The sequence below is a fragment of the Papio anubis genome, chromosome 12 (genome assembly GCF_008728515.1).
Source record: "Papio anubis isolate 15944 chromosome 12, Panubis1.0, whole genome shotgun sequence".
In the NCBI taxonomy this organism is placed as follows: domain Eukaryota; kingdom Metazoa; phylum Chordata; class Mammalia; order Primates; family Cercopithecidae; genus Papio; species Papio anubis.
The window spans coordinates 68,921,461-68,942,494 of record NC_044987.1 but is presented as its reverse complement, the minus strand read 5'-3'; the positions used below and the strand labels follow the sequence as shown (position 1 = coordinate 68,942,494).

The 21,034-nt window shown below is 41.9% G+C and overlaps 1 protein-coding gene and 1 non-coding gene across 4 annotated transcripts; both read right to left on the bottom strand.

The window, feature by feature from the left end:
• Positions 1-202: 202 nt before the first annotated feature.
• WEE1 (WEE1 G2 checkpoint kinase) lies at positions 203-19,516 on the bottom strand. Of its 3 annotated transcripts, XM_021926095.2 has the most exons (13): positions 18,622-19,516; positions 16,991-17,196; positions 16,791-16,854; positions 16,427-16,599; positions 15,824-15,945; positions 13,302-13,376; positions 11,461-11,607; positions 8,574-8,669; positions 8,400-8,485; positions 7,304-7,474; positions 7,067-7,212; positions 5,114-5,202; positions 203-438 (listed from the first exon to the last, which is right to left on the bottom strand). In XM_021926095.2, the coding sequence occupies exons 1-13, from the start codon at positions 19,195-19,197 to the stop codon at positions 371-373; spliced, it is 2,019 nt and encodes a 672-aa protein (XP_021781787.1). In that variant the 5' UTR covers positions 19,198-19,516; the 3' UTR covers positions 203-370. The 3 variants fall into 3 exon arrangements, with proteins under 3 accessions (XP_021781787.1, XP_009184881.1, XP_003910286.1); XM_009186617.3 differs by lacking the exon at positions 13,302-13,376 and having other exon boundaries at positions 18,622-19,481; XM_003910237.4 differs by lacking the exons at positions 203-438; positions 13,302-13,376 and having other exon boundaries at positions 3,892-5,202; positions 18,622-19,450.
• Positions 14,959-15,061, bottom strand: LOC116269922. Its single transcript, XR_004177731.1, has one exon. It is a non-coding gene; the product is annotated as a small nucleolar RNA U13 (small nucleolar RNA).
• Positions 19,517-21,034: the final 1,518 nt, after the last annotated feature.

Here is a 21,034-nt window from a genome sequence, read left to right as displayed (position 1 = left end):
GGCAGGCGGAGGTTGTGGTGAGCCAAGATTGTGCCACTGCACTGCAGCCTGGGCAACAGAGTGAGACTCCGTCTCAAAAACAAAACAAACAAACAAAAAAACTGTATTTCCCATTGGCATAATGAATTAGTAAGCATAAATTGGAATTCCAGGCCTGGAAACCTGTTTCATACCATAACTATGTCAAAAATCGGAACAAATATATGCTCTTCAAAATGTTTATTAACCATATAAAACTAAACAATGTGAACTGTGATGTAAACGTTCCTTTGAGGTATTTTTCTTCATGGACTGGACTGGCTGAAGTTTCTTTGACTCTTAGTTTAATGAAGTTTGGACACAACATGCCATCTTTTCCTGGTGAATCTTCCTAGGGCATACATAGATATTTTTCCTTACTCCAGAGACCTTTGAATTTGCATTGAAAATTAGGGTCATCTGCCACAAAGAAAAAAGAAAGTTCAGTGATGTTCAGATGAATGCCTCTCAAAAGTTTTTGAATGTTAAATGTTGGGAGAGGGACAGTTTCAATGATGTCTTATTCTTCCATTTTTATAAACATCTACTTTGCTGAGCTTCCAAGAAATGTCCAGCAATAGTATCAGTTTGCAAGAGAAATTTCTAGATTCACTTACTCTGCAGTGTCAGTTTCAGTGATGCTTTTTACAGTTATACAAATACCTTCAAAAATACTGAATGAGGCAGTTTCCTCCAAATTCCTAGTTCCAGGCTTCACTTAAGATTTACATGATATCCAAAACACTTACAAAATTCTTTTTTGGTCTATCCTCCTTGTATTAAGGCTTTAATTGGCCTTTGCAAATTTCACAAATAAAGATACCTTAAGAATGCAACAAATTCTGTAGCAAGCCAACTTAGAAAAAAAAAATGCAACAGCTTATTTGCTCTGTTGGTCAAAGTCAGCGAGATGCTTTGTAAAGATTGGGGAAGAAGGAAAACTACTCTACTGTCAGGATGCTGCTGCTTAAGAATTGGGAGACAGCCTGGAGCATCCCAGGACAGTTAGCATTAAACCTAGCTGTTATGAACTTTTTAAAAAATGCCATAGTTTCTTTTCTTGAGACGGAGTTTCACTCTCGTTCCCCAGGCTGGAGTGCAATGGCGCAATCTCGGCTCACCGCAACCTCCCCGTCCTGGGTTCAAGCAATTCTCCTGCCTCAGTCTCCCGAGTAGCTGGGATTACAGGCATGGGTCACCATGCCCGGCTAATTTTGTATTTTTAGTAGAGACAGGGTTTCTCCATGTGGGTCAGGCTGGTCTCAAACTCCTGAACTCAGGTGATCTGCCCACCTCGGCCTCCCAAAGTGCTGGGATTACAGGTGTGAGCCGCCATGCCCTGCTTTTTTTTTTTTTTTGAGAAGGAGTCTCGCTCTGTTGCCCAGGCTGGAGTGCAGTGGCATGATCTTGGCTCACTGCAACCTCCACCTCTGGGGTTCAAGCAATTCTCTGCCTCAGCCTCCCAAGTAGCTGGGATTACAGGCACGTGCCACCACACCCGGCTAATTTTAGTAGTTTTAGTAGAGATGGAGTTTCACCATCTTGGCCAGGCTGGTCTTGAACTTCTGACCTCATGATCCGCCCACCTTGGCCTCCCAAAGTGCTGGAATTACAGGCTTGAGCCACTGTGCCTGGCCTCAAAAAAATACCATAGTTTCTTGACTTCCAGAACAAAGTGGAGTGAAAATCAAAGCTTAATAATGGACTCTCCAAAATACATTAGTTCATTAATTAAAGCCTACTGCTCTTGTATTCTTGGCAGGATAAAGTTAAGGCAACAGTTTCAATTTGCAGTCAATCACAATATGTAATACCTCCTACCCAACTGCATAGTCAATACTTAAAAATTTTCTACCTTACCAAAGTCAGCTTTCCAAAAAAGAAAAGTTTTATCGATGGTGAATACCTGTCTCAAACAGTAACATACCCCTGCATTTTAGTTAAGTGTTCTGAAAAAACCTTCAATGCTTCAATCTTAGCAACAAACAAAAACTGTTCAAAGTTTCAAACTGTTCAAAGAAAATCCCTATCCACTTATTTTCTATCCACAGCAAGGTCCTAGTTCAGGCCCTCCTTTCTTGTATAGTCATTACTATACAATAATCTTGAAACTAGTCTGAATATAATTCCCTGGATCTATTCTCCAATCTACCACCAGTATCTTCATAAGATATGTATAGTCTTTCGAACCTTCATTCTACCTTGCACAATCCCTCCAGCATTAGCATTTATTACATTTTATTGTCATTATACATTTACAAAAGTCTCCTCTATTTTTTCCTGATATCCTAGTGGGCAAAAACTAATTCTTACTGGTCTTTGGTCTACTATATAGTCAGCACATAGCACTCAACAAAAGTACCTTTAGGTTAAATATGAGTCTAACTCTCATATCAGCTTTTAGATGGCCTAAGAATTCCCTCTTTGAACACCAAATAATCAGTTTTCCTTCTTAATCCAATATTCTTATGTGAAAATTTTACTGCAAATATTGATGAAAAACACCTGAATGTTTCTTTGAAGCTAGTGCACTGGAAAAATACACCTTAGTGACTTAAAATGATCATAAATTAACACCAATTATATATATTTTAGGACACAGGTTCTCACTCTGTAACCCAGGCTGGAATGCAATGGTAGCATCGTAGCTTATTTTATAGGTGCAAGCCACAGCACCCAGCCCAATTATCGTGATCTTTTTATAGCTTTGTCATCAGTAGCTACTAAAAGGTGTGAGTTGCATGCTCCAGTTCCTGTAGCTTTTTAGGTCTTATCACACATACTGACCAGCTTTTATATCTAATTCTTCTGTCTGCACCAATTCATCTCACACCTCTAAATTTTAAGATACCATAGACTAGAAAGCTAATATAATCAAGTTTGTTAGAAGTATTTATGGCAGAGGTTGGGCATGATTACACACACTCATAGTCCCAGTTACTCCAGAGGCAGGAGGATCTCTTGGGCTCAGGGGCTCAAGACCAGCCTAAGCAACAATGAGTCCCCATCTCTGATTCTAATCAACATCAGAAAAAGATACCATAGAAATAACACTATCACTTCAATTTGCACTCAATTCTTTTGTTTTTTGTAGAGATAGGGTCTCACTGTGTTGCCCAGGTTGGTCTCGAACTCTTGGCCCCAAGCAATCCTCCTGCCTTGGCCTCCCAAAGTGGTGGGTATTACAGGCCTGAGCCAAGACACCTCGCCTCAAATCTTAAAACCCAGCCTAGTTTAGTGAGAATTAAAACCCTCCCCACTTCAGGGGCCAGGCACCTATAATCCCAGCACTTTGGGAGGCCAAAGCAGGCAGATAACCTGAGGTCAGGAGTTCGAGAACAGCCTGGCCAACATGGTGAAACTCCGTCTCTAATAAAAATACAAAAAATTAGCTGGGTGTGGTGGTGTGTGCCTGTAGTCCCAGCTACTCGGGAGGCTGAGGCAGGAGAATCGCTTGATCCCAGGAGGTGGAGGTTGCAGTGAGCAGAGATCATGCCACTGCACTCCAGCCTAGGTAATACAGTGAGACTGTCTCAAAAACAAAAACAAAACCTCCCCTAAGTTTTCTTCTGTGAATCGTATTACTTAATAATCTGAAGATATTTTAAATTACATCATGCTACATTTCTAGCAAGTCACATGCATAACATGCAATGTGATATAAAAATACTAAACATTTATGACAAAATATATTCAAAGTTGATGGGTAAATTTTTCAATGGCAAAATGTAGCTTTGTTCTAAAGCCCACCACAAAATTCCATATGCAATCAAAATGTGCCCTCTGCTTTTATAATAGTACATTATACACACTATACATTTTATAGTATAGTGATAATAGAGATAAAATATTAGAAAACAGGCATCACAAGGATTTAGACAATTAAGGTAAGCTCAGAGTGACTTTTAATATGCCAATCAATGTTAATGAAACACAAGTCAAAGACAAGTGCAAACATGTTTTAGACCAAAATTAATGAGAAAACAAACAATAGACAATTTTTTTCAACATCTGTTAGCCAGTATTATTAGTCAAATGGCTAATCACAGATAAAATATATTTTGTGAAAAACTTGGAATGTCAGAAGTCATTCTGGCATTTCAAACAGCTATATACAATATCACGAAGATCAGTTTATATACACAAATATTGAAGAGAAACCGGGCAAAACATTTAAAAACAGACTAATAATACAATCAAGTACAAAACTTGAGGGGAGACATTTTAAAAGAGTCAGGGAAGGACATTACCAGAACAAGTTACAAAACCAGTAATTATTATACTACATTAATACAGCATTCCAAAGGGGGGAAAGGGTGCATTTTTCCAATGCACTAGCTTCAAAGTTCAAAGGAAAAAAAAAAGGCAAATAGCTGCTTTTCATCAAAAGCAGCTATACATTTCACATAATTGTTTCAAAAAGAAGACCTATTAACAACAATGATTGTTTAATGCTACAAGTTTACAGCAAAGACAAAACTAAAATAGCAGCAAATTCACAAGGCAATACTTCCACAGAATCATCATCCCATGGTTCATGCAATGCCTACAAAGTGCTCCCAGTGGGATATACAAGTCTAATTCACAATTTAAAAAAATACAAGATGGACACAAAGGTACATTGAAGGCTGAGTAGTAACGAGTCTTTTAGCATGTCCCTTTTCAAAGGGAGAGTATGTCTGTAACAAAGCCCTTCAGTACTTTTTACAGGTCACTACAGGGAAAGACACCTTTTATTACAATGCAACAGCAAACTATAAGCAGCACACCACCACAGTGGTTAACCCTGGAAAGGCTGGTGTAACATCCAACAGTGACACATCCTACAGAAGACAGACTGGTAAGATTAGATGAAAGCCTGACATAGCAATGGTCAAAATACAGCTTTCAACTGTAATTCACAATAAAAGTCCTAATCAGTAAAACTACTGACACCAATCGAGAAAGTAATTGCAAACTGGATTCTATCAGTGATTTCAACCTAGCTTCCTCTTGTCACAGTGTTCAGGGGGAGGTGGGAAATGAGTAGCTCAGTATATAGTAAGGCTGACAGAGCGGTTCATTTTCTTTCCAATAAGTCGAGATGTTCTATTACTCTGGGTGGTGGACCTAGTGGCCATCCGGTCAGTGAAGAGTGCTCTTTCCTCAGCTGCAGCTTTTGCCATCTGTGCTTTCTTGAGTTCTCTGACATAAAAATAGAAAACAAGGTATTACTCTTAGGAAGAGACCCTAAAAAACTAAACACAAACTATATTGTCGATCGGCAGATATTTGCATGCCATCATTATTCTAAGACATAATTGAAAAATAAAACATGAAACTGAAGCTTCTATCAAAACAAATTTATGAAATTATTTTGTGCTTTTTGAATTAAAATATCACATATACTTGAAAACAAGTAGTAAAGATGCTAGTAATGACTTTGGTTCTTATAAAATAATTTGAGCTGGATGTGGTGACTCACGCCTATAGTCTCAGCTACTCGGGAAGCTGAGGTTGGAAGATTGCTTGAGCCCAGGAGTTTGAGGCTGCAGTGAGCTATGATAGTGCCACTGCACTCCAGCCTGGGTGACAGAGCGAGACCCCATCTTTTTAAATAAATAATAATAAATAATTTCCAGACAAACCTATCCCCAGTAAAAAAAAATTAAAAATAAGCAATAATTTCAAAAACTCCAATTTATATTGCGAATCTATCCTTACATAACAGAGATGAAAGGAACACTTTATTTCCTATTTGTATGAACTATGATGGATATCAAACTAGTGGCAAGTAAACCTCTTAATATACACTTTTTGAATTTTTTTTTTTTTTTTTTTTGAGACGGAGACTTGCTCTGTTGCCCGGGCTGGAGTGCAGTGGCTGGATCTCAGCTCACTGCAAGCTCCGCCTCCCAGGTTTACGCTGCCTCAGCCTCCAGAGTAGCTAGGACTACAGGTGCCCGCCTAATTTTTAATATTTTTTTAGTAGAGACAGGGTTTCACCGTGTTAGCCAGGATGGTCTCGATCTCCTGACCTCGTGATCCGCCCGTCTCGGCCTCCCAAAGTGCTGGGATTACAGGCTTGAGCCACCGCGCCCGGCCCACTTTTTAAAATTTAAATATTAAATCTTAATACTTAACATAACCTTTTCAAGTCAGTTTTATTAGGTTAAAAGCAAAATGGTTGCAATAAATCAAAAAATTAGAAATGTGATCTGTGGTAACTTAATATTCTCTAATATTCTCTTTTTAATAACCTTTACCATTGCAACCAGTTTTTCGAAAATATCCAGTCATGAAGTCAAATATGAGAATCTTCATTCAGGATAAAAAGATTTAGCCAGAAATTAAAAACATATGTATAAGAATCATCTACTAACCAAATTGACATTAATTTCATCCTTTCATAAAATAATAGAATGTTTCAAGGACAATATTAATTTTTGGTGACAATCTGGGAAGAAAACATTGGTATAGGCTCACTTAGCTTTTACTACCATTTATGGCTTGGGGACTATCGCCACTTGCAAATATATGTTAGTCTCAACATTTTTAAAGTTCATAATTTTAAAGTTTAGAAACAACACAAATTTAATAGGTCAAATACTAATTTATGGCAGAAGTCCCCAGGCTTTCACTGTATAACAACATATAGAACTACTGGAGCTGGGTAAGGTGGCTCACTCCTATAATCTCAGCACTTTGGGAGGCCAAGGCAGGTGGATGGCTTGAGCCCAAGGAGTTCAAGACCAGCCTGGGCAACATGGCAAAACCCCATCTCTACAAAAATATAAAAATTAGCTGGGTGTTGTGGCACGCATCTGTGGCTCAGCTACTCAGGAGGCTGAGATAGGAAGACAGCTTGAGCCCAGGAGGTGGAGGTTGCAATGAGTCATGATAGCACCAGTGCACTTCAGCCTGGCAAAGTGAGATCCTGTCTCAAAAAACAAAAAACACAAAAAACCACCACACCCTTGGTTGACAGAAAGCTTAAATCATCTCTCATTAAAATTTGAGAATCAAAACGAATGAAAAAGTAAAAAGAAAACATAAAACCCTCACTTACTTTTGTAAAAGTGAGTTTTTGAATTTTTCGGCATTCAATTCTATTCGTAATTGTTCTGCACTCTTTCTAGAAGCGGACAGCAATACTGAATGCTTTACCAGTGCCATTGCTGAAGGTCTTCTCTCTGGGTCTGGATGAATCATAACCTTAAAAAGTAAAGTAAAATTAACGTACGGACATGCATTTAATAAAACATAGAACCATGTCAATAAAGGGCCTCATATATAAAATGCTCACTTTTAGCAACTCTGTAAATTCTTGGGAAAGCACTTGCGGTATCCGAGGTAATCTACCCTGTCTGATTTCATGCCATTGATCTCCATTTCTAGGAAGAGGTTCAGCACCAGCAGCACATACCACTGTGAGGGCAAGCGCAAAAATATCTGCTTTTGGTAGATGGGTGTAATTCTGTAAAATTAAAACAATTTTTTTAAGGAATGTAAACATGGTCAAAATAAAACAAGATTACACCTCAAAGATGACTTAGGTGAAAAATAAGACTTAATCAAAATGTCTAATATCACATTTAAGTTTGGGACCTATTCAGAGAATAAACTGCTAAATTTGGGGAGGTTTATTTTTTAAATTACAAAGTAATATACACTCTTAGGGGGAAAATGCACACACATATATAAAGTAAATGCCTCTTCTTTATCAACAGCTCAATTCAACTCTCAAAAGAAACCCCTCTACCTCTAGGGATTCATATGCAAACACAAAACACGTAGAAACACACTGACAAGTTACAAATACACATATACGTGATAAATCAAACATATATATACACACATATTTACAAAGAACAATGGGATCAGACAATTACACTTTAAATTTTTCTACTTATTCTATTTTCATTCAAAATTTTTATCAAGAAATACTTTGTCACACTCTTTTGAAACTATATGCCATACTAAAAACTATGTGCCATAATTTACTTAATCATTCTCTTATTGGTAAACACTTATTTACATTGTTCTCAACTTGTGTTTGTATATGAATATGTCCATAGGAAAAACTCCTAGAAGTAAAAATTATGAGTCAATGGGTACATGATTTTTAAATATTAATGCAATACTAATACTCTGATTTCCAAAAAGGATATGCCATTTTAAGGTTCCACCAGTGGTGTATGAGAACATATTTTTTACCACAACTCCATTATAAATCTTCGCCTTCATGACTTTTTGCTAATTAAATGCCCTCAGATGATGGTTTAGATTGTATTTCCCTTCTATTAGTTAAACTTAAAAGTTTAGTATATCTGAATTTATATTATTCTATCAACTGCTAAGTGTTACAAAGCAAACTATGATTAAGGGAGAAGAAAAATTACCTCCTGTAAAACTTCATTTGCAAGAAAACGACTATCACCCTCTTCAACTTGTGGACTGGAGATCCTTGTTACATGTCCAAGATCACCTGGAAGTATTGAAAAAAATACAGTGAAGAGCAAAAACAAAACAGCCTTCTCTTTATTTTAAGGTAATAATCTGGTTACCTTTCTTACCTATTTTAAATATAACTTTGTTGGATGCCCAATCATCTTCGTCTCCTTCTTCAGAGGCAGCATTTGGGATTGAGGTTCGAGATATGAAAATATTACCTGTCAAACAGTTAATTATGTAAGCCAAACTAACAATTAATAATAAAGCCAGAGTTCATAAACAAGATCATATTCCAAAATCATCCAGAATACTCTTTAAAATGCCGATTCTCAAGTTCTAGCCCAAACCCATGGAATAAGCATCTCAGGGGATAGAGACCAGGGTTATATTTGCTGGGAATTTTTTTTTTTTGAGACAGTCTTGCTCTGTTGCCCATGCTGGAGTGCAGTGGCATGATCTTGGCTCACTGCAACAAGGTTCAAGCAATTCTCATGCTTCAACCTCCTGAGTAGCTGGGACCACAGGCACATGCCACCACATCTAGCTAACTTTGATATTTTTAGTAGAGATGGGGTTTCGCTATGTTGGCCAGGCTGATCAAACTCCTGGCCTCAAGTGATCCTCCAGCCTCAGCCTCCCAAAGTGCTGGGATTACAGGCATGAGCCACCACTCTGGGCCTCTAGGAATATATTTTCCAGCCTATCACTGATCCTAAACACTTTAAACTGGATGAGGCCCTTGTCTTCTGCACATTACTCTTCAGCAAAAAAGGTAATATCAGTAATTTGTGAAATTCTGTGAAAGCCCAAATTTTAATGTAGTGCTATAAGGCTGGTGTGAGCAGAATGAGTCATTTAGCCAGTGAGTCTGGCTGACCATACAGCATCTACCTTGCAATATGGCTTTGTGATTCACTATTTCCTACCGTATACACATTACCTTTTTCTTCAAATTCAGGTAAGATCATGACTAACATGAGCTTTTAGTGGCAGATTTTAATAGTTTTATCAGTATAGTATTGGCCAGGTATGGTGGCTCAAGACTGTAATCCCAGTGCTTTGAGAGGCTGAGGCAGAAGGATTGCCTAAGACTTAGAATTTGAGACCAGCCTGGGCAAGATAGTGAGACCCTGTCTCTAAAAAAAGAAAAAGAAAAAATAAAAACAGCTGGGAATGGTGGTGCACGCCTGTAGTCCCAACTACTTGTGAGTCTGAGGCAGGAAGTTCATTCGAGCCAAGGAATTCAAAGCTGCAGTGAGCTATAATTGCACCACTGCATTCTAGCCTGGGCAACAGAGTGAGACTATCTTTGAAAAATAAGGCCGGGGAGTGGTGGCTCACACCTGTAATCCCAGCACTTTGGGAGGCCAAGGTGGGTGGATCACTTGAGGTCAGAGGTTCAAGACTAGCATGGACAGCATGACAAAACCCCGTCTCTATTAAAAATACAAAAATTAGCTGGGCATGGTGGTGCACGCCTATAATCCCAGCTACTAGGGAGGCTGAGGCAGAAGAATTGCTTGAACCTGGGAGGCGGAGGTTACAGTGAGCCGAGATCACGCCACTGCATTCCAGCCTGGGCGACAGAGCGAGACTCTGTCTAAAAAAAAAAGAAAAAAAAAAAAAAGAAAAAAGAAAAAAATATATATATATACACACACGCACACATACACAAAAATATATAGTATTAAATTTATGTTACATTTACTGGAGTCATCTATACAGTTTTACTTTCTTCATAGGACAACTTATTTTATGATGGTATTTGTAAATTTGAAGTTTTTCTTTTTTTTTTTTTTTTGAGACAGTCTCGCTCTGTCGCCCAGGCTGGAGTGCAGTGGTGTGATCTTAGCTCACTGCAACTTCTGCCTTCCGGGTTCAAGCAATTCTCCTGCCTCAGCCTCTAGAGTAGCTGGGACTACAGGCACCTGCCACCATGCCCAGCTAATTTTTTGTATTTTAGTAGAGATGGGGTTTCACTGTGTTGTCCACACTGGTGGCGAACTCCTGAGCTTAGGCAATCCGCCCGCCTCGGCCTTCCAAAGTGCTGGGATTACAGGTGTGAGCCACCACGCAGGCCAATTTTTTTGAGACAGAGTCTCGCTTTGTCGCCTAGGCTGGAGTGCAATGGCACGATCTCTGCTCAATGCAACCTCCGCCTCCTGGGTTCAAGCGATTCTTCTGCCTCAGCCTCCCGAGTAATTGGGACTATAGGCACGTACCACCACACCCAGCTAATTTTTGTAATTTTAGTAGAGACGGGGTTTCACCACCACATTGTCCAGGCTGGTCTCGAACTCCCGCCTCGTGATCCACCTACCTCGGCCTCCCAGAGTGCTGGGATTACAGGTGTCAGTCACTGTGCCTGGCCTAAATCTGAAGATTTTTAAACTTCACATCCCTTCATATTTTCAACTTTTATACCGTATAAGGGTCTATTATATTTGTCTAACACTTTATATGAATACAGCTATTCCTTAAGAATTCACATTTACTGCCTTAAGTCCAAAGATATTTTTCTCTTTTGAAAATAAAACACATGCCAGGCACAGTGGCTTACGCCTGTAATCTTAGCTCTTTGGGAGGCCACGGTGGGCAAATCACGAGGTCAGGAGTTTGAGACCAGCCTAGCCAACATGGTGAAACCCCCGTCTCTACTAAAAATACAAAAAATTAGCTGGGCATGGTGGCACATGGCTGTAGCACGGCTACTCGGAAGACTGAGGTGGGATGACTGCTTGAGCATTGGATGGGGAGGTTGCAGTGAGTGGAGATGGTGCCACTGCATTCCGGCCTGGAGGCCAAAAAAGTTTATCATCTCAAATTTTGGGGGTTAACAAGGGAAGAGATAAACAGAAATCATAAAACAATATTGGTAAGTAGATCCAAGGCCTTTTAAAACTAACAATGAGAAAACATAAGATACATATTTTTTCAATGTTGTCATAATGAAGTAATTTGTTCTCTATAACCCCAAAGAACACAGGTCAGAAGATCTGCAATACTTACTAGGTTTTATATCCATGTGAACCAAAGACATTGAATGAATATACCTCAAGCCTCGGCCAACTTGTAAAAGGAGATCCTTCAACTCTGCTTCTTTAAAGTAACTCATGATTCTGTAGTTTTCACTTATAGCATCAGCTAAACTTCCACCTGACAAAAATAGAAAATATTAGCATTTTCTTCTTTCTGAAATATTTTCTTTCTTCCATCTTTACTGAATGAGTCTCAACCAACCAATCTCAACCAAGAAAGTGTTATTTTATAGGACCTTCTCCCTTCAACCTGCTTGTGAAATCAAAATTTTATTTTTTCAATAGGTAATACATCTGCATGGGTACAAAATAAAATGTAAAGTCTCTCTCTCAATCATACACCTCAGCAACCCACCTGTTTCTTTCCCAGAGTAAACCAGTATTATCAGGGTTTTTTGTTTTTTTGTTTGTTTGTTTTAATTTATAAGAGACAGAGTCTATTTATGTTGCCCAGCTGGAATGCGTGGCTATTCACAGGCTTGATCCCACTACTTATCAGCACAGGAGTTTTGACTTGTGCTGTTTCCGACCTAAGCCAGTTTACTCCTCTTTAGGCAACCTGGTGGTGACCCACTCCACAGAGGCCACCATACTGATGCTCAACTTAGATCGGCATAGCGCACTACAGCCTAGAATTCCCAAACCCAAATTCAAATTCCCTGCTTCAGACTCCCAAGCAGCTGGGACTACAGGCATTGCCACCACACCCAGCTCAGGTCTACGTATTCTTTTCAACTTTTTGCATAAATAACGGCATATGTTTATTATCTTAAAGATCCTTCTATACCAATATACAAAGACAACCCATTTCTTCTTGTCTCTATAGAATTCCATTGTATAATTGAATAGAAATGCATTTATCAGCTGGGCACGGTGGCTCACACCTGTAATCCCAGCACTCTGTGAGGCTGAGGCGGGCGGATCACAAGGTCAGGAGTTCGATCACAAGTCATGATCAAGAGGTCATGACCATCCATGCCAACATGGCAAAACCCCGTCTCTAATAAAAATACAAAAATTAGCCGGGCGCAGTGGCGCGCACCTGTAATCCCAGCTACTCAGAAGGCTAAGGTAGGAGAAATGCTTGAACCTGGGAGGCGGAGGTTGCAGTAAGCTGCTATGAGGCCACTGCACTCCAGCATGGGTGACAGAGTGAGACTCAGTCTCAAAAAAAAAAAAAAGAAATGCATTTATCAGTCCCCCATTTGATGGACATTTTAAAATTATTTCCAAGTCTTTGCTATTACATACTATGGCCTAATAAATAACCTTGTACATTGGTCATTTCACATACATTTAGTATATCACCTAGAAGCCAAATTGCTGGGTTAAAGGGTATGCACGTTTGTAATATATGGAGATTGTGTGTTTTACACATACACATTTCTCCATCGAGAAGGCTGTACCAATATATATGCCCATTGTCAATGCATGAGAATACCTGTTTCCCTATACCCTTGACAAGTCTATAAATGTTATAGGTAAAAAGTCAGTATTTTAGTATAGTTTTAACTTATTAATTTATACTACTCTTACTGTGAATGAGACTATAACCTGCTTTTATAGAATTAGTTAAATCAATCAGTTAATTTGTTTATATTTTTTCAAACTTTTAAAGTTTATATTTTATCTCAAAGGCAATGAGGAATTGTTTTAAACATCTTCTGTTTAAGTCTTAGGAATAAAAAAATCAGATCTGGGTAATAAAATTAGGAAGGTCAATGATGTATTAGTCAGAAAAGGAGGTCCTACAATTTAAATAAGACTGAATAATATAATGTCAAACGTGTTTTTAAAATAAAAATAAATTACCATCTCGGTATCTTAGTCTTGAGTATGTTCTCCTTACTTGTACAAATCTTGAACTGAGGGGGGGAAAAGAGTGCTCTAGAAGAGAGCAAACCAATAACACTGTCAGCCAAGACAGGCAAAGTCCTAGATCAAATTTGCTAGAAAGAATATGGCTAATTCTTTTTTTAGCAGATTCAGCAACCTTAGCTGTGCCAATTTCTTCTTTTATTGCTAGAAGGGCAAGAAAGGTGACGAGAGTAAAACAGGGTCTGACATTTCAGGTTCTCTTTCCCTATCCATCAACATTTTTCTACACTTGTTTATACAGGCTAATTCCAATCTATCACCAAACCAAGATAAAAGGCTTATAATGTAAGTGAATAAGATAATAAGGAAATTAAATCGCAATAAAGGGAATCAGTTACTCATGTACAAATAACAGAATCATTTTCCTGTGAAACTGTGGAAAAGATGTGAAGATGAGCCCTATTAGTATATTCAAAGCTTTATGTGGAAAGAGGAATGGTGGACACAGGAAACAAAAGGAAGAGATCACAAATGCATCCAGATAGTCTTATTTTCTTTTATCTAACTAGGACAAATAGCCACACAAAGAGGCAGTCCTGTTTCACGCAGGACTACTTACTTTCTTCAAGAGTCTTATATTGCTTTAAGAGGCTGAGGCAGGCGGATCACGAGGTCAGGGTTCAAGACTAGCCTGATCAACATGTTGAAACCCAGTCTCTACTAAAAATACAAAAATTAGCTGGGCATGGTGGCACGTGTCTGTAATCCCAGCTACTCGGGAGGCTGAGACGGGAGAATCACTTGAACCCCAGAGGTGAGGTTGCAGTGAGCAGAGATTGCTCTGCACTCCAGCCTAGGTGACAGAGCAAGGCTCTGTCTCAAAACAAAATAATAAATTAAATAAAAACTTACTTTCAATAGATTATTTATAATCTAACATTATTACAGGTCAAGGTTTTTGTAATCTGAGAGGATAGCAAGACTAGTCACTCTTCCCTATCTCCCAGGCTCAAGTAAGTTTTCTCAAAATCATCTGATTTACACAACCATGTACTGGTAGGTTGCTACATATTTGCCATTCCTGGACTACTAATGAACTATTCTGTTAAGAGAACTATTCACATCAACAAGGTGAGAAAGAGAAAAAAGGAAACTGAAAAGAGATGGTGTCTTGCAAATATGGAATGGACATGACATTATGGTCAAGTTGTTCTAGGTCAAATGCAATATCTGAAAAATAAAGGTTAAGAAATAGAATAATCCATAAGGTTGTGATAGTTACATAAATATTTTGATGGTATGAATAGAAACATCTCAAGAGCTGTGTGAAAAAAACTAGCAGCAATGCTGTATACTAGACACGTTCTTTCAAGTGTGGAGAACTTTATTAAATAACTTAACGAGGAATCAGGTTTGAAAAATGGATCTTTTACTTCTGTTTTGTTCACTGTTTTTAAATATGGGGGACCTGAATCCATACCTACACCACTTATTTATTTACAAGTTATGAGATAACTGGTCTTGTTTATTTAAGGAATAAAAAGAATCAACAAAAATAAATCATTGTTATCTCCTCTCAACTGTTCACTAAACTCTAAATTCTCTATATTCACAAAAGATATACAGAAACAGAATCTATAGATATTTTTCATTTCAGACTGGTAATGTGCTGATGTTGTAACAAGGTTAGAGGGAGGCACATTTCACACTTGAGTATGAAAACCCAATCATCATGCTTATAACTACAAAATGTTGAGAAATAATCTATAAAAGATTTGGTGTATAATAATGACAGACGTCCATAAGAACCAGAATTCTGACCAAGACTTTGGTAAAGATTTTTAATAGAAAAGGACAGACGTAAGTCGGCCCTTGAAGGACTTACTGAAACTGAAAGCTATACAGAGACATCCAAAGTTGAATCCATACATGCCTGTTTGTTTCATCCTTGGGGGAGAGAAGGCAGAGAAGACAAGCTAGAGAACTAAAATAATGTAACATAATAAAAGTGTTAGTGGATTCTAGTGGTAGACTAGGTTGGACACATGGGAGTAGGGCAGGACTACAGAACGCTTAAAGAAACAGCTGAATTTAGATCAATGGAGACTCACTGACTAACAAACATCAGTTTTAGCACCACGCCACATGAAAAGGAAATAAAAGACTAGACACAGAAGAATCTATTCAACATAACATTTCATAATACTACATGCTCCACACACTATGCTAGGTACCAAGGACACCAAAGTATATGTGGCGAGGCCATTGTCTTCTCAAAAAGTTCAGTTGGAGTGATAAGCACATAAATAGTAAGCAAAGTTCTACTACTGGGTATGTACTAGGTGCTTCAGAAGGGACAAGGTTTTTAATCTTGTACTTGAAATTTGTATAGGCCTCTGATCTTTAAATTTATAAAAGATAAAAGTGACAGAAATAGAGCAAGATTTTAGATAACCATAAATACTTCCTCAGTGTTCATTTTCTCAAACTCACAAGAAAACCATTACATCACTCACCATTACAATATTCATTCTGTATAAGCATGTGATCATCTTCTGCCCACGCAGAGAAATATCGAACTACATGAGAATGCTGTCCAAGCACTGCATGAGCATATACTTCTCTCAAAGCATTCTGCCTAGGAGAATTTGAGATTAATAGAATGGTAAATAATTTTCACTCAAGCTTAAACTGAATTAATTTATCTGAAACTTCATACAATAAACTTTTGTATCTATTGTTATGCTAAAAAGCAACTTGCTTAAGAGAGAAGGGGTTTAGACTTGTAAGAGATTTTTCCAAAGGCAGATTCCACTAAAGATTTATCAGAAAGAAGAAATGTTGCTTGCCCTAGGACTCAGGTAAGAATAAACTCCATTTTACTGTGAATTCATGGATGCTGACTAGAAATAAGAAATTTAAGTTAGGTTCCAAATCAGACTACTCATATTATTCAACAAGTCCAATAAGAACTGATGGTACTAAGTGAAAAAGACCTGATTAAATCATTACAACTTCTCAAAGTTAGAGATGGAATTCAGTGTTTGATCAGCTGAAACCTTAATGTTAGTAACACCATAGGGGACAAAAGAGCAAAAGACAAAATGTTTAATACATACTCATCAACAGAGCCGGCCAATGGCTTTTTTGATCGCTTAATGGCATAAATGCATCCGTCCAGCCTCTTCACACACTTAAATACAGAACCAAATTCTCCAGAGCCAATTTTCTCTAGCTCATGAAATTCTGTTGTATACCGGGACTTCATATTGCTTTCAGTAATTGTAATTCTCTGTAATAAAAAGTGTTTCCATATATGTAATACAAATATACGAAAACAATTATTTTTTGCTATGGTGATAGGGCTATGTGTGAAATTTAAAAACCATTCTACCTTATGTATAAATGCTTATTTAACATATTCATAGCATACTTTAAGTGGTAGAAAGGTAAATTTCAAAAAAAAAATAAAAAGCTATTTACCTTAGCAGGTCTTGTTTCATCTTCAAGCTCATAATCACTGGCTTCCATGTCTTCACCAAAGGAACTGAAAAAATATGTATTTTTCTATCAATATATCTGACAGATACATCCACGCCATTTAACAGAAACTAAATTTTGATAAGTATACCAAACCAATCTTAGGTTATTTGGATAACCAAATTGTTAAATAAACGACTTACTCATTCCAATATGTTCTCTTTCTACGACGACACTGTCCTGAGGAATGAAGCAACAAAGAATCCGGAGTAAAAGGATTAATATTCACTTGAGGAGTCTGTCGCACATCAAATTCCCTTTTTCCTGATTTTTCTGTATCCATGAAGAGAGAACTACCCCGGAGCTTCACAGAGCTGGAATCAATTCCTCGAGCTTTGGAGAGCAAACTCTAGGGAAGGAAAAATACAAATACAATTTTTAGGATCCAAGTCCTATCCTCAGCCTTCTCAACCTAACCTTCAACAAGCCTTATTCGTATGGCTGAATGCGTAGGTCAAAGCGACACACAAGCCTTTGTTAGAGTTCGAGCAAAATAAATTGTGGCTAATTTAGGAAGACTGAAGCTGGGTATTAACTACCTTTTCTGGAAAAAAATAGCCAAGGAAAATCTGCCTCTAACCCTAAAAAGAATATGAATGCTGCCTAAAACTAGGTTCATTCTAGTGGCTAAAAGTTAACAAATTATTTCAACCCATCCAAAAATAGAAAGCAGTCCGAGAGCCTCATAAAAGCTCCCCTCCCCCATCTAAATAGGGCTTGGATAACCACCTTCACTGGACTCCTCCCCTCACTTCCAGTGGGATTTTGCCTTGAGCAAGTCGGCCAATAAACCGTAAAGCTCAAAAGCACACATATTCCTGAGGCTGATGACAAACGGTACATTGAAAACAAAACAAATTCACTTTAAAAGGTGTATTTTCCATAATAATCTTACAAATGCGAGGCTTGTCTTAATCTCTGGAAGTATCAGCTTTAAAATCCGCAGTTTTATAGTGGTAATCTGCAGAGTACTGGAAGGCCATTCAAAACACAGGTGCTGAACACCTCCTTCTTTAAGATACCTTATCAACAGTAGGATGTTCCTAATCGCACGGAGGCCGGCCAAACTCTGGGCACTACAAACCCAACGATATAAACAAACGCTAGGCCAAGCCCTTGTCCAGAAAGAGGCTTCAGCGCTACCTGGACTTACGGATAAGGATGAGTTTCTAGGACTGCAAATGCTTGGAAGGCCAGCCTTTACTCCCAAGTCCAAGCGCAGTCTCCCTGCATGCCCCAGACTTTCCCCCCATCAACGCCACACGACACGACACGACACGATCAGCGCAGGACAATTTTTTTTTTAACTCCTTCTGCCTGCACCGCCCAAATTACAGGCCCGATCACCGCGTTTAAAAGGCACCATATGGCTCCGGAGGTGTCAGGTGGCCGAGCCAGTACCCTCCAGCATCCTCGCAAACCGCGTTATCGGTGCCGCACTCGAGGCTGCCGCTCGGGGCGGCCCGGACTCAACAGGCGGCAAATCCTCGGCCACCTGGACGGGCCGATCGGCCCCTTTGTAAGATGAAAAAGTTCCAGACGAGGCCCATTGTTCAGTTACATAATCTCAACGGACAACCTCGGGACAGGGCCAAAAACAAGGGCTGCCAACTTTGGGGGGCGGCGCAGGAAAGCGAGCGGGGGTGCAGCCGGCCGGTTATGTAACCGAACCCAGGCAGCGGCGCTGGGCTCCGGCGCCGCGGCCTTTTTAAAAGGCTGGGTCGGCGCGGGCCCGGGGTCCCGGCCGCTGGGTGCCCGCGCCCGCCGCTCTCACCTTGGGCGTGTGCGGGGTGTCGAAGAGCCGCAGCTTGCGGAAGGTCTTGTGCGGCGGGGTGCCCGGGTGGTCCGGCCGCGGCGAGCAGCGGCCTTCGCCCGCCCGGCGCGCCCCGCAGCCCCGCGGCGACGCATCCCCCGGGCCGCCGCAGCGCACCGGCGAGAAGGAGCTGCCCAGAAAGTAGGGGGCCGCTGGCGACTTGACCGGCGACGAGGAGCCGAAGCCCTCCTCCTCCCACGAGTCGCCCTCCGCCCCGCCGCCCGCCTGGTCCGCGCCCGGGCAGGCGCCGGGCAGCAACAGGTCCTCCTCCAGCTCGCCGGGGCTCCCGGGGGCCTGCCCGGGCGAGCGGCGGCGCTCGGGCCCGGGCTCCGTGGGGCTCCGCGCGGGCGGCAGCGGCGAGTCGGGCTCTTGAAAGGCCGAGTCCTCCCCGGTGCTGTGGCCGCTGCCCTCCTCCTCCTCTTCTTCCTCTTCCTCCTCACAGTCGCTGCAGGGCGAGAAGATCAGCTTCTGCCGCAAGGTGCAGGCCGCCCCGGCGGGACGGGGCGGCGGCGGCTGCTGCCGGCTCAGAAAGCTCATCGCGGCCCGGGGGACCCGGCCGAGGACCGGAGAGCGGAGACCCACGGGGTCCAGGACACTGCAGACCAGGGGGCGGGTCCGCCACGTGCGGCTGGGCGCGCCTAGTCGCAGTCGCGGCGTCTCTGCGCGGCGGCGGCCTGCGGCTCCGGGGCGCTCGGGCTGCGGACGGTGGCGGCAGCGGCGGCGCGGACTGTCCGGCAGAGGCGGGGCGGCCCGAGCACCGAGGCTGAGGTCTCCTCAGGTCCAGTCTCAGGTTCGGGCTCCGCGGCTTCCCGCGACCGTTAACCACGTGAGTGCCCAGTCCACCAATCCCCGTCCAGCTCCGGGTTTGAAAAAAAAAGGAGGGCGCGACGTAGCCCGCGGGGGAAGGACCAGCTACGCGATTTTGGCGGGAACCCGCTGGCTCCGCCCCCGGCTCGGCGCCAGCCAAATCTGGGCTGGCTGTAGTGTTCCGGGCCTATGAGCTAGCCCGGGGTGGCTGGAACACCGCCCGGACGGGGCTGGGCCCGGGACCCGAGGCGGCCTTCTGGGAGGGGCAAAAGAGAGCTGGACTTGCCGAAGCCGACCCGAAAGCCGGCGTGGACGCAGCCTGGTCGCTGCTCCTCCCGTGCTGGGGGATCTGAAGAGGGGCAGGCGGCCGAGCAGCACCTCTCGGTCTCTTCGAGCTGAGAAGAGCCAGGGACCGAATGGCCTTCGGCCGCTGTCCCCGGAGGCCGCTTCTTGCCGCTTGTCGCTTGGGGCAAGCCACTGAGGCGTAGTGGGCGTGGCAGTGGGTATCCACGTTTCGGGTGGAGGTCTGAGCCGGAAATGGTGACTCAGGCCTCAGGACCTTTCTGAACTGCGGGAGCCGATGTGCTTAGGCTGGACACTGGCTGGGAGGAGGCCTCCGAGCCCCATTATTTCCCCGGGTGGGTGGCTGTTAGGGGCGGGTGTCTGCACAGCGAGAAGAGCTCTCCCAAGCAGAGGTCCACCTCTGCAGCTGACCTTGTCCGCGGCCAAAAGGAACAGCAGCACAGTCGCCCACCATGAAACCAAGTGCCCAGCACACGATCTCCGTGTTTACATTTGTTCGCCAGCACGTGGGCATGCGTTGGCAAAACCGATTGGCCCGGCTCGCTGCAAACTTAAACGCAATTAAAAAAAAAATCTTCCTAGTGCTTCGTTAAACTGATTTAATCCGTCCCTTAATGCACTTACACGTTTCTTCCAGTTTTCTTTTTTTTTTTTCTGAGACATGGTCTTGCTCTGTCACCCAGGCTGGAGTGCAGTGGCACGATCTCGGCTCACTGCAACCTGCAACCTCGCCTTTAGGGTTCAAGCGATTCTCGTGCCTCAGCCACCCGAGTAGCTGGGATTACAGGCGGCTGCCACCACACTTGGCTACTTTTTGTATTTTTAGTAGAGACGAACTTCCCAATGTTGGCCAGGCAGGTCTCCAACTCCTGATCTCAAGTGATCCGCCCGCCTCAGCCTCCCAAAATGCTGGGATTACAGACGTGAGCCACCCCTCCCGGCCTCTTCCAGTTTTCTGTTGTAAATAACCCCGTGGTGTATATTCTTCCTTCTCCATGTTTTTTGTTTGTTTGTTTATTTTCTGACACGAAGTCTCGCTCCGTCGCCCAGGCTGGAGTGCAGTGGCGCGATCTCGGCTCACTGCAGCCCCCACCTCCCGGGTTCCCGGGTTCCAGCGATTCTCCTGCCTCAGTCTCCCGGGTAGCTGGTATTACAAGCACACAGCAGGCCCGGCTAATTTTTGTATTTTTAGTAGAGACGGGGTTTCACCATGTTGGCAGAGTGCTCTCAAACTCCTGACCTCAGGTGATCCCACCCCCCACCC

Bases quoted from the DNA above. Each gene is read 5' to 3' on its own strand.
- WEE1 (XM_021926095.2), bottom strand. From the start codon at position 19,197: ATGAGCTTTCTGAGCCGGCAGCAGCCGCCGCCGCCCCGTCCCGCCGGG. The intron at 17,197-18,621 runs GTGAGAGCGGCG...TTCCTTCCCTAG, and splicing joins ACACCCCGCACACGCCCAAG to AGTTTGCTCTCCAAAGCTCG. The intron at 7,213-7,303 runs GTGAGCATTTTA...TTACTTTTTAAG, and splicing joins AATTTACAGAGTTGCTAAAA to GTTATGATTCATCCAGACCC.